General features: G+C 39.8%; 1 protein-coding gene and 1 non-coding gene across 3 annotated transcripts; both read left to right on the forward strand.

The window, feature by feature from the left end:
- The first annotated feature begins 1150 nt into the window (after window positions 1–1150).
- Window positions 1151–9443, forward strand: LOC133000319 (casein kinase II subunit alpha). Of its 2 annotated transcripts, none has more exons than XM_061070218.1 (12): window positions 1151–1395; window positions 1493–1604; window positions 1713–1814; window positions 2910–2960; window positions 3194–3253; window positions 3471–3554; window positions 3991–4101; window positions 4939–5040; window positions 5325–5425; window positions 5654–5802; window positions 5891–5980; window positions 7908–9443. In XM_061070218.1, exons 1-12 carry the CDS (start codon window positions 1295–1297, stop codon window positions 8006–8008), a joined length of 1164 nt encoding a protein of 387 aa, XP_060926201.1. In that variant the 5' UTR covers window positions 1151–1294; the 3' UTR covers window positions 8009–9443. The 2 variants fall into 2 exon arrangements, with proteins under 2 accessions (XP_060926201.1, XP_060926200.1); XM_061070217.1 differs by having other exon boundaries at window positions 1152–1395; window positions 7890–9443.
- LOC133000743 (small nucleolar RNA SNORA57) lies at window positions 3011–3152 on the forward strand. The gene has a single exon (XR_009678226.1). It is a non-coding gene; the product is annotated as a small nucleolar RNA SNORA57 (small nucleolar RNA).
- Window positions 9444–11682: the final 2239 nt, after the last annotated feature.

Raw genomic sequence — 11682 nt, forward strand, 5'->3', positions numbered from 1 at the left:
AGTTGTAAAGAATAGATTTGGCTGTTTGCACAAGATCAATAATTTGTCAACTCATCCCTTCCTGCTCCAGTAATTCAGTGGGCTGATGTGAGTCAGTAGTGAATTTGTGTAAAACACAATTCTAAAACGATAGAACGAAAAATCGATTCAAACCTTATAGCATCTTTAAATTCGATGATGAATTGAAAATTCAAAGTTATCGATGATCGGTGCGATCCCGTAATCCACACTTGCTACATTTGGAGTTTTCATGAAATTAAAACGGAGAACAAACAAAAACCCTACATAATTTTACTGGTTCTGTATAAGTTTTAATTCACGTCCATTGATATGCGTTTTCACGTCTGAAAACGCATGTCTCGTGACCTCTTATTTACACTGGGAATGCGCATATCGGTCTTTAATAGGAAGGCATGTGTGTGATGGTGTACATGCTAAAATAAAAGCTTCCCTCCTACACATGTAAGCAGTTGTATCATTGTAAAAAATAGAATTCATCTGTCTGGCATTGCATGCAAAGACATTACCTGCCGGTAAAGTCTGAAGAATGGAGTGAATGGTGTGTTAAAAGACAGTGATAATTGAAATGTGGAGCTAAAATATTTTTCTGGGTGGAGACTTTCTTTTTTAAATGCTTTTTTAAACTTAAACATCAGTGTGGACGTATCTTTAGAACAGGATTTGTGAGCCCCAGCTCCCTCATCACAGAAGTCTGGTACAAAGCTACTACGTAGTATGCACCAATCCAGCTGTCAATAATATGGTCACTCATGAACCAGACATCTCTAGGTCGTTCATGTTAATATGTGACGTTATCGTTCTTGTATTAACTCATATTTCCTTTGTGAGACAGAGCAAAACAGTCTTGTAAGGTTTGTTAGCTTTAGCTAGCTCGTCATCAGCCAAGTTAGCGTTGCCTTTACTGTGTCAACTAATGATCTCATTGACAATTATTTTTAATTTCCTATCCCTTTTAATTTATTGGGGGAGACAGTTTATACAGCAGGGATGGAGATACTGATGTACAAGCATGAACCCTTAATTTATTTTTTCTAATCTTTTCTCTCTCAACTTCTCCATTAGCTATTCCACCGTGCCCCTGGTGGCCCCTCCCCCGTCCTCAAACAAACCCCCCCCTACCCCAAACCCCTTGTCCTGTTGGGATCACCCCCCCTCCCCCTTTCCCTTATTCCCTACCCTTCCTCCTCTTCCTCTCTCCATCCCATCCTCCCTATACTCCAACCATCCTTTGCTGCGATAAAAAGTCCCCACCATCTCTGCCAAGCTGTCGGACATGTCAGGACCCGTGCCAAGCCGGGCCCGAGTGTACACAGAGGTCAACACTCACCGGCCCAGGGAGTACTGGGACTATGAGTCCCACGTAGTCGAATGGGGGTAAATACCTTGTTGATTCTCACACACTTACAGTATGCTGCTTGACGGCTCTTAACCAAAGCTGCTGTTTTGCTGTCCTTTTTTTCTCCCTTCACAGAAACCAGGATGACTTCCAGTTGGTGCGGAAGCTGGGGCGTGGCAAGTACAGCGAAGTCTTTGAGGCAATCAACATCACCAATAATGAGAAGGTTGTGGTGAAGATACTCAAGGTAAATCTCTACAAAAACAGAGTTCAAGATCGAGTCAGTGAATCTGATTGAATGATCAGATTCTAGTTTGTCCCATCTGACAAACAGTGTCATCCTTTTTCCATTTAGCCTGTGAAGAAAAAGAAAATCAAGCGTGAGATTAAGATTTTGGAGAACTTGCGTGGAGGTCCAAACATAATCTCCCTCATCGATATCGTGAAAGACCCTGTTGTAAGTAAAACTCGACTCTGTGGTCATTGTGATAGCAAATGTATATATTGTTTGTGTTTTTTTTTGTTTGCTGGGGTTCTGAATAAACATTAATGTACCAATAGCGTGGTGAGCCCACCACCTGTGCAAGATTATCAATTTCACTTTGGCTGGAGAAGTATGTGTCTGTAAGTACTCAGCTAGCGATGGCTTTAAGGTAGATGTGTCCAAGCAGTTATACAGTTTAGTAATCCTGTGTTGTGTCAGGGCTCTCTCCAAAGAAGGCGATGAATTTAAAGCATTAAGAGTCACTGTGTTGTTAGTATTTTGTGTTGTGTAACTGGATGAAAAACAACAAATTGCTGCTCATGCTGTTAATTGATAAATCATAAGTTAAAGCACTCAAAGATTTTCTGCCTCTATTTACATAATTGTAAATCTAATAACTTTGAAGTATGGCGCAGACGAAGGTTGTTATAATTCATCACTTGGGCCCTGGCAATGTGTGATTTTTAGATTCATTTATATATATATATATATATTAATAGCATATCAAACATGTAATAGATAACTAGTGAGAGCTGTTTGTCAGTTGTAGCCCTAATTCACACTGTCAGCAACAATTATCATTTTTGGGTGTGTTCAGAGACTAATAAAAGGTTAGTTAAGAGCATGTTCATAATTCACATGACATACTTCAGCAGCTGAACATCTTGTTTTTAGAGATGTCACTTAACTAGAATTTGACATCAAACAATAGAAATTTCTTCAGACTGGCAGTACATATTTCCGCCTCATCTGTGGTGAAGCACATGAGCCTGTAGTTTGTGAGATAAAATGGTAAATAAACAGATTTGTCGAAAGTGAGACCCGGCCTGATGACTGTCCACATGTTTGTCTCCTGACTGAGTTTCCCTGCTTACTCATGTCTGCAGGAAATTAATGGACATGTTTGAGTGTGGCCTAAGTGTTGCTGACAGTGTGGCTGCTTAGTAAGTTTATTCAGAGTTTGTCCCTTGGTTTATTACTCTTTCCGATTCAGACAAATTTAGCTGCAGTCAGTTGTTGCTGGGTGACACTGCAACCTATTTAATACACAACGTTTACATTTTGCAGTCCCGGACACCTGCTTTGGTCTTTGAACATGTCAACAACACAGACTTCAAGGTAGGAGCTCTTTCTATTGATTTGTAAAACCATGTGTGAGAAAATGTAACCCTCCTTTCTTGGCATGCTCAGTGTTTTACTTTACACATGTGTGTGTATGTGATGGAGGAAAATTAAAGAAATCCAGTGCAATATCTTCGGTGGCAGAAAGTCAATCATTTTTTGATTCTATCCTCAGTCACTGGCATAATCCTACCTGTGAAAAAGACTAATTGCTTTGTGCTGGTTTGCAGCAACTGTACCAGACCCTGACAGACTACGACATCCGGTTCTACATGTATGAGATCCTCAAGGTGAGTCTTCCAGCTGCCCCTCGGCTCCTAAATTGTAACCTCTCAACATCGGGAGGCTGGTGAAGCAATAAACTCCCTAAACAAGACTGATGATGCCTTTTGAAAGCTTGATTTTAAAAAAAAAAAAAAAAAAAAAATTTTGTAATCTGTTGCACTTTTGGAAGTACTTGGAACAAGAACTTTCATACTTATAGTCCCTTTGCTCTCTTCTCTGTAGGCCCTGGACTACTGCCACAGCATGGGAATCATGCATAGAGACGTGAAGCCACATAATGTGATGATCGATCATGAACACCGCAAGGTGAGTGATTCACACAGTCAGAGTTTGTACGAATAGAAACGAATGTCAGAGTGCTATTTTATTCCACATATACCCGTGTCCTGTTAAAATATAAAGCTATGGAGAAAGTATTAGCTGATATTTATTGGCATTAACAGAAGCCAATAGCACTGAATGTGCATCATGTCCCCTGGCGCAGACAGTTTATGGCATCACAAAAACCCAGCTGACTTTTTGCCACCACCTATGCCTGTGGATTTAACCAATGAATTGGATGTCATCTCTCCCTACGTATCATATGAAGGGGGTTAAGAATTCTAGAAAACGTTATCATTGGACACAAAATGAGAAAATGCCTATGAAGTGTTTGGATTTAGCCTCACAATCAGTAGATAAGTAGGTTTTTTTTTCTCTGCCCCTTACAAGAGCTGTCTAACTGCTTAATTTCTGTCTGTAGTTGCGCCTTATTGACTGGGGCCTGGCTGAGTTTTATCACCCAGGACAGGAGTACAATGTCAGAGTGGCCTCCCGCTACTTTAAAGGGCCTGAGCTCCTGGTCGACTATCAGGTATGCCCATAAGATTGGGTTCTTCAGTTTGGATTTCGTATATTTGAATTATGTGATAAATGTTAGTGGATATCTTTCTGTTTGGCCATTTGCAAAAGTATCTGTCTCACATAAACAGAGATGCTGCTGTTGACAAACCAAAGCATTTTTACTGTTGGATCTTTTATCATAATTAAAAAAAACACATACACAGCAGAGCATAGAGCCCAAGTCACACATCTTAGTTTTGGAAAACTACCAGCATTTCCTCACCATCAATAACCACATTAGCAGTAAGAGAGAAAGAAGGACAGAGGACGGAAGATAACTGTGACCAGTGACGTTATTTTTAAACTTCACTCAATGTTTGAATAGGAATTGTACATTTGTTTCCAAGGTTTTATTTTTGATTCATGATGACTTCACTATAAACTGCTCAACACATTTTGATATGGATTAATTAATAATGAATCAGTAAAAAAAATGTAATTCCTAGTCTTGATTTTTGCTGTAACCATTTTAAACAAATTCCTGATTCATGGATTAAATAAAACATCTGAACTGAACTTCAGTTTTGATATTTGAGACAGTTGATACCTTTTCACCTCACAATTCAGTTTCATGCATTTATTTAATATTATATGACAACCATGGCAAAGCTCTGGCAAGATGCAGAGACAGATAATTTGCCTCATCCAAAGAGTCTTTGTATTATCGGTGGCCCACACTGCAGTCGCAGGTTTCAAAAAGTTGTGTTTATTTCTGATTGCCAGAGGGAACTGGATCATTTACATTTGATGATAAATAAGTCCTCTTTTAAACAGACGTGTGCTCCTCTAAGACGTGTGTGTGTTTCAGATGTATGACTACAGTCTGGATATGTGGAGTCTTGGCTGTATGCTAGCAAGCATGATTTTCCGGAAGGAGCCCTTCTTCCATGGCCATGACAACTATGACCAGGTAAAACCAAAGCAGGCCAAATTCTCCTGCTGGTCTCCTTCAGCACCTGATATGTGTTTGGAGGCGTATATGGCCACTTTATAGTAAAAGCCATATAGGTCTTTTCATTGCAAAGCCAGGATGATGACAAGAGGCAACAGAAAGACCCCCCCCCCCCATTGAGACATCGACTCGGCCACAGATCTCATGAATGTGAAGACCACATAGTTTTCTATGAAGGTTTCAGTGTCTCCAGAGGTTACAAGCATTTTGTTCCTTGATATATATTTTATGTTTTCTTGTAGTTGGTGAGAATAGCCAAGGTTCTGGGAACTGAAGACCTTTATGACTACATTGACAAGTACAACATTGAGCTGGAACCTCGCTTCAATGACATCCTGGGAAGGTGAGATCTGGTACCACAGTCACATGATGAGGATGATGTAATAGTTATACCGGCTTTTGTTTGGTTGCCATTTGTTGTACAGAAAAGAATAAAAGGCAGATTTATCAATGCTCCATGATGAACATGTACTGTATGTTTATCATGTATTGATTAATGATCAGAAGACTCTACTTTCTTCAGTGTAAATTTATGTCATAGTTCAGGTCTTTATTTTGTTTTTGCCTGTAGGCATTCTCGCAAGCGATGGGAGAGGTTTGTCCACAGTGAGAACCAGCACCTGGTCAGCCCAGAGGCTCTGGATTTCCTGGACAAGCTGCTGCGCTATGACCACCAAGCCCGGCTTACCGCCCATGAAGCCATGGATCACCCCTACTTCTGTAATCCTTCATGAATAAGCCTTCCTAGATAATCCAGTGGTTTTGTTTATCAGAAGGAAATTACTTATTTATGTTATGTCCTCCACAGTCCCCATTTTGAAAGATCAGTCTCGTGTGGCCGGATCAACCAACCTGCCCAGTGGGAACACATCTGTTGGCACAGCCAACATGATCACTGGTGAGAACACGCGTGCCATTAAGTCATCACACTGCCACACTATACTCTCTGTAAAAGATTCTGACAGGATCACTATTTCTCCATAATGTTTCTGTTATAACAAACCCAGTTAAAAATATTTTAACTCTGTTATTAACTCTTACTATATTCAAGCTGTTAGTTTTGACGGTAATTTCTGTTTTGTATTCTAAATTAAAGTACTAGAAAACACAACTGATCAGATATCTACATAGTGTAAGCAGATTATCTAGACCACTGATTTGGAAATGAGAACAAAGGCCACAGTTAAAAATCCCTCCCATTTTGCTGAGTTGCTCTCTCTCTAACCTTTGACCTCACCATTAAAATGTATAAAAATATATTTGGTTAAATATACTTTACTTTACTTTCACATCAGTGTAGGTGTCTTAAATAATTGGGGTACACTGGACTCAATATGCTGATTGAGAGAATGTGGTTGTGCAGGTCAAACAGCTGTCAGTTTGGCTGATTGTTCTGATCAGGCTGTTTTCCTTGAAGAAGTGAAAGTCTGTCATAGGGTTGAGAATATCATGATAAAGCGTCAAATTTACCTCCATAGTGATTAATATATAATTAAATACCCATGTGCACAGGATTTTCCATTCTCACAGCAGATTGTTTTTGATCCTTAGAATAAGATTGAACATTAAGTTTTTGAGAAGCCTTCAAAGCTTCTCTTAAAGGGCCCATATTGTGTTAAAATACATTTTCTGGGCTTTTATGTCCGTAATTACTTGAAGGGGGTCAGTAGGGAACCTCAAAGTATTCAAAACAGTCACGCGCAGACTTTTTCACTCAGTCCATTCTAGGAAATATGTTATTGAAACGTCGCATTACGTACTTCGTCCCCCGTATGATTGCATTCGGATATGGGCCCTTTTAAACAGAAAACGTAAAATGGGCTGTAAATAGAATAGAACACTTGGCTTATTATCTCACTGATATCAGATAACCTTCTGTACTGACATCAGCAGACAGCATATTTATTACTCTGTCTTTAGCCAGGCCGTGTTGGGATATCACAGGAGAGACTTGACCCCATCAATGTACTCAGCTCAGGGCCTCTTTGCATCATGGAAAACCTGGCAACTGTCAGGGCAGGTTTCCAATCCTGGAAAACACGTGGAAAAAGATAGGCATTGTAGAATATAGGTACAATATATTTTCTGCATTTGTGGTGGTTTTTAAGAAAGACCTGACTTGTTGTCTGGAAGGAGAATAACAGATGAAATAACAAAATTGTATTTATTTCACAAGTATGGCAAAATTCAATTATCATTTAAAGCTTATTTTCATTCTTTAACACCCTAACCCTCCCATAACCCTCCCCTGGTCCAAAAGACAAAAAACTACGTAGAGAGAAACACCTATATGAAACAAAAACACCAAATTCAAATGAATGAAAATAAAATAAATTCACAGGCATTAACCTTCATAGAATCAGTAAGTTTTTGTTTAAGCAATTTACCTCAAAACTAAAAGCTCAGCGTACATTATAATGAAGCAATGCTTTTATATCGAGTGGAAATACAGAGCTTTTATTATGAAATATTTGGGTTGATAATTGTGTAGATTGACTAACGGACCTCTGAAATAGCCAACATCATTCAAACATTTGTATAATCTAATAAAAGTGAACAGTAATAAAGTAAATGCAGTTTCATTCGTGCAAAGTGGAACGATGCCACTCAGTGACTTTTGTGCTCTCGGGTGTTTTAAGGAGTATTTGAGAGGAAATCTATAATTGTTTCCAATTATACTTTTCTGTTTTGGTTTCACTTCATTAATCCAGCCTGAGTTCACAACACCTTGCTTTAACTTTTGGTTTGGGTGATGCCTGAGCAGACTATATTGTGTCTTTTCTAATGCTGTCTGTGACTCATCTCAGGTATCTCTGCCTTGCCAGCCTCAACTGCCCTGGGCCCTCTGATTGGCTCGCCGGTCCTGTCTGCTGCCACCATTGCCCTGAACACCCCGGTGCCCACTGCTGCTGGCGCCCCGCAGTGACACCCCCATCTAAATCCACACACACTCCACCTCATCTCCCCCACCGACACCACCATCCAGCTTGGGGGAGAGGGAAACTAGACAAGTGCTCTGCCAACCCCTCCCACATCCAACCTAACTCAGTGTGACTGCGCCTCACCAACCCTCTGTCTGAAGGACGCTGTCATCAAAGAAAAAAAAGCGATGTTTTTGCATTCCTTTTCCTTCTCGAATGAACGTGTTAAGCTGACATCTGAAATGAATGTCCTGTGTAAATGAAACGTGCAGGTATTCCTTTTATTTTACCACTAGCTGTAGTGAATACAAATGGATGTATGTTTGTATGTGGTGAGTCTGAGAGGGAGTGTCATCCATGGCTGACTGGGTCTCATCACCTCCTCCTGTGTGTTTTAGTTTGGTTGGTGATGGCACTGGTGAGAAAGAACATCAACAGAAGGCAAAAAGAAAAGTTGGCCATCAGGACCAAATAGGAGAACATCCTGAATGGTTTACTTCTGCAGCACTGTCAAAAACGAGACCTGAAGAAAACACTTAGTTTACCTCCTGACGAGTTTTAACACCCTCAAGATCACAGCACTTTAGAAGTGTTTGGTGCTGTCCCTGTGCTCCTGGTGTATGTCAACACAATGACACTTCAACACTTTCTCTGCCTGAGTAGCTCTGTTAAACATATTTTACCATACCAGACCACCAGTCATCTTTTGATCATGTCAGGCGTTGTTAAAGCTGTTCTGTATTTGAAAATGTTCTGGCAGCTGGATAGGGGTCATCACCATCCAGGGGTTGGATCAACTCTAGTGTTCTACTTGGATCTCCTAAGAAGCCAGATAAGGTTCATTCAGGTTCCTGAAGAAATAGTTTCTCAAACGTGCTGCTTTCTAGATCCTTGAATTGCTTCAAGTGGCTTTTCTTGAAATAATTTCAAGACATTACCAAAGTTTACTCAGTAGTTTGGACGAAGCGACTGACCAATCCTAGTTTTATTTTGTGGCCGTTACTCATGGAGGGGCCTTGATGCAGGTTGAAGATGTGGGTTCTAGTGAACACGCTGACAAAATGATACAATAAACCTCTGCAGGTGACTGAAGTGCTGTTAGTCTTGTGACATGGGTAAGCTTAGTGATGAGTTATACAGTTTATTTGCTTTCCCCACCATGTTAAGGGAGAATTGAAGTTGAAATGTGGAATAGCACTTGAAGGGTAGAGTCATGCCCCGTGTTTTAGTGTCAAAGTTTGAAAGTGTACGTTTTAGACCCTGCACATACACGTCTATTTTTTTTCCCCATTTCAAAACCTAAAAATGCAAATAAATTCAAACATGTACACGTTGACCTGTGAGCGGAGCAGTCCCTACATCACTGTATATATTTTTATGTTCTTATGTAGAAGACTAGTATTTGAAAATATTTGTGTAAATAAACGCGTGTTTTATTTATCGGGTACATCTGGTTGATTTATATCTGTCCTGCTCATGCAGGCTATTTTCACACTAGCAATGTGTAAGTTATGCATTTTTTATAAATTTTTCAAATGATAAATCCTTAATCTCTTGATACATAAATTCTAAAGACAAATTCACACAGAGGCTGTGTAGTGGTCTCCTATGTACAAAAAGAAGAGACAAAGTCCATAGTCCTCATTTAACAGGGCCCGGTTTTTCAAAACACTATACACAATTAGCAGAAAAACGATCCTTTGCAAAATGAAACCCTCTTGTAAAAATTATTCACTGATTTACAAAAAACATATTGGTACCATATGGAACATACGTTGACTGAATTCTGTTTGAACCAGTTACACACTGCTGTTGCTAACCTAAAACACTTTTAGCAATTCTACTTCTCAGTGATTAGAGTACTGTAAGTGAAGTACACAGAGAAAGCCGAAATATACAATAAATTCACCAAACACTACACAAGACCAAAGCTGCAGACTGATGAAAATGTAATTTATTTCTCTCCATATTCCCAAAGCAGTCAACATGTCAAAATGGAGAATCACAACAAAACACGTCCCAAGTTTCATGCTACTAAAGTAGTGTGCATAACACTGTAAGCTCAGCAAATATCAGATAAACAGAAAAGTTTGTGTCCAGTACAAGTTACAATGTAATATCGGCTGAGATTTGGCTGAACTCTTAGTCCAGCCTCCCTCCGTGTCAATCCGTGGTTCTCGAAATGGTCAACTAGTGTTGAGCGAATTTCATTTGATACATTTGTTCCTCTTCTTCTTTGAGCACGTCCTCCTCCTGCCCCAGGTCTTCCTCTACCTCATCCTCTACCTCTGGCACGGCCTCCGCCTCTTCCTCTTCCTCCTTCTCCTCCGTGGATTCCCCCTCTCACCCTCACTCTTCTTCTTCTGACGCCTTCCATTTTGGTGGAAGTCAGGTGAACTCACCTGCTGCATTTTTATAGTGCTTAAACCTGATCGGTGTGTCTACAATTAAGCGATCATGTGTTTGCACACCTGATTGCTGTGTGGAAACAATTGGCTCATAGGGGTGGTCATTTATCTTTACTTTGGAATTGCAAGGAAGTGACATCATGATATACTTCTGTGTCTAATGTATACAAGTGTGTTTAGTGTTTCGTAAATCACTGTGTATTGTTTTTGAAAAAGTGTGAGGCTGTCATTGAGCTTATAGTGGTGCAAATTTGGGCCGATGTTTTGCTCCTTGAGTGTTAGGTTTTGATAATAGTATAATACTTTGATTTGATTCTTGATTTTTTATGCAATCGAAAAAAAACTGTAAAATAGAATACCCCCTCTTGGTGTTTTGTTAAACAGCCTTTAAACTATAATATATCCTTGCATAAGGCAATAACTGCATATTTTATCCGCCTTAAATCGGTTGTCAGTATGGACAAGAGGAATGATCACAGCAATTGATAACTTGTGTAACAATTGATAAATAGGTATCACTATTTTGAGCACCACTTCAAAACTCACTACCACTTTTAAATGCTACCATTTACATTTTGGTTAAATACCTCTACAATGTCACCTGAGAAGCAAGGCAGTTTGAAGACACAGCCTGAAGCTGCCTGGGGTGTCAGATCTGCAGGGTCCCAGGTTCACTGTGTGACTTCTTAGTGGGACTTTGCAACTTCTAAGTACACTATCAACTGGGTCCGACCTTAATAAGTAATATGGCCCCATAAAAACTATAGTTTTTATTGCCAGCCGTGACAGCGGTGGGTATCACCTTGTGAATCTGAGTGAGAGTTGATGGCAAAATGTTCAATGAGAAGGCAACTGTTGCAATGATAGCACAGCTGTGCAAGATACAGTCACAAACCTTCAGCTGTGTAGTAAGGACAGGTTTGAAGATGGGTATGTTCTGACGCTTGAGTACTTAGGTAATCATGTTATAACTTAGTAATAACCATTAAATACTCATATCTAACTGACTTATTAGGGTAAAGGTAAAGTACTTATCTTATTCATTAATAACATCATCCCCATTCTTCTCCACCCACCTGAAGAGGTCGAGGCAGATGGCCACCCACATAGAGTCTGGTGCTAGAGGTTTTTTCTCTCATTGCTCATTGTGGCAACTCTAAGCTTTCTCCCAAATTTTGGAAAGTCTTGACTTTATTATGTGAAGTGCATTGAGATTATTTTTAGATGCAATCATATTATTAATGATAGAAACATCAGGCAGTGGGTTGACC

The sequence above is a fragment of the Limanda limanda genome, chromosome 4 (assembly GCF_963576545.1).
Source record: "Limanda limanda chromosome 4, fLimLim1.1, whole genome shotgun sequence".
Lineage (NCBI taxonomy): Eukaryota > Metazoa > Chordata > Actinopteri > Pleuronectiformes > Pleuronectidae > Limanda > Limanda limanda.

Excerpts from the sequence above, each read along its gene's own strand:
- LOC133000319 (XM_061070217.1), top strand. The coding sequence starts at position 1,295 with ATGTCAGGACCCGTGCCAAGCCGGGCCCGAGTGTACACAGAGGTCAAC. Across the intron at positions 1,396-1,492 it reads TCCCACGTAGTCGAATGGGG|AAACCAGGATGACTTCCAGT; the intron begins GTAAATACCTTG and ends CTCCCTTCACAG. Across the intron at positions 5,426-5,653 it reads TTCAATGACATCCTGGGAAG|GCATTCTCGCAAGCGATGGG; the intron begins GTGAGATCTGGT and ends TTTTGCCTGTAG.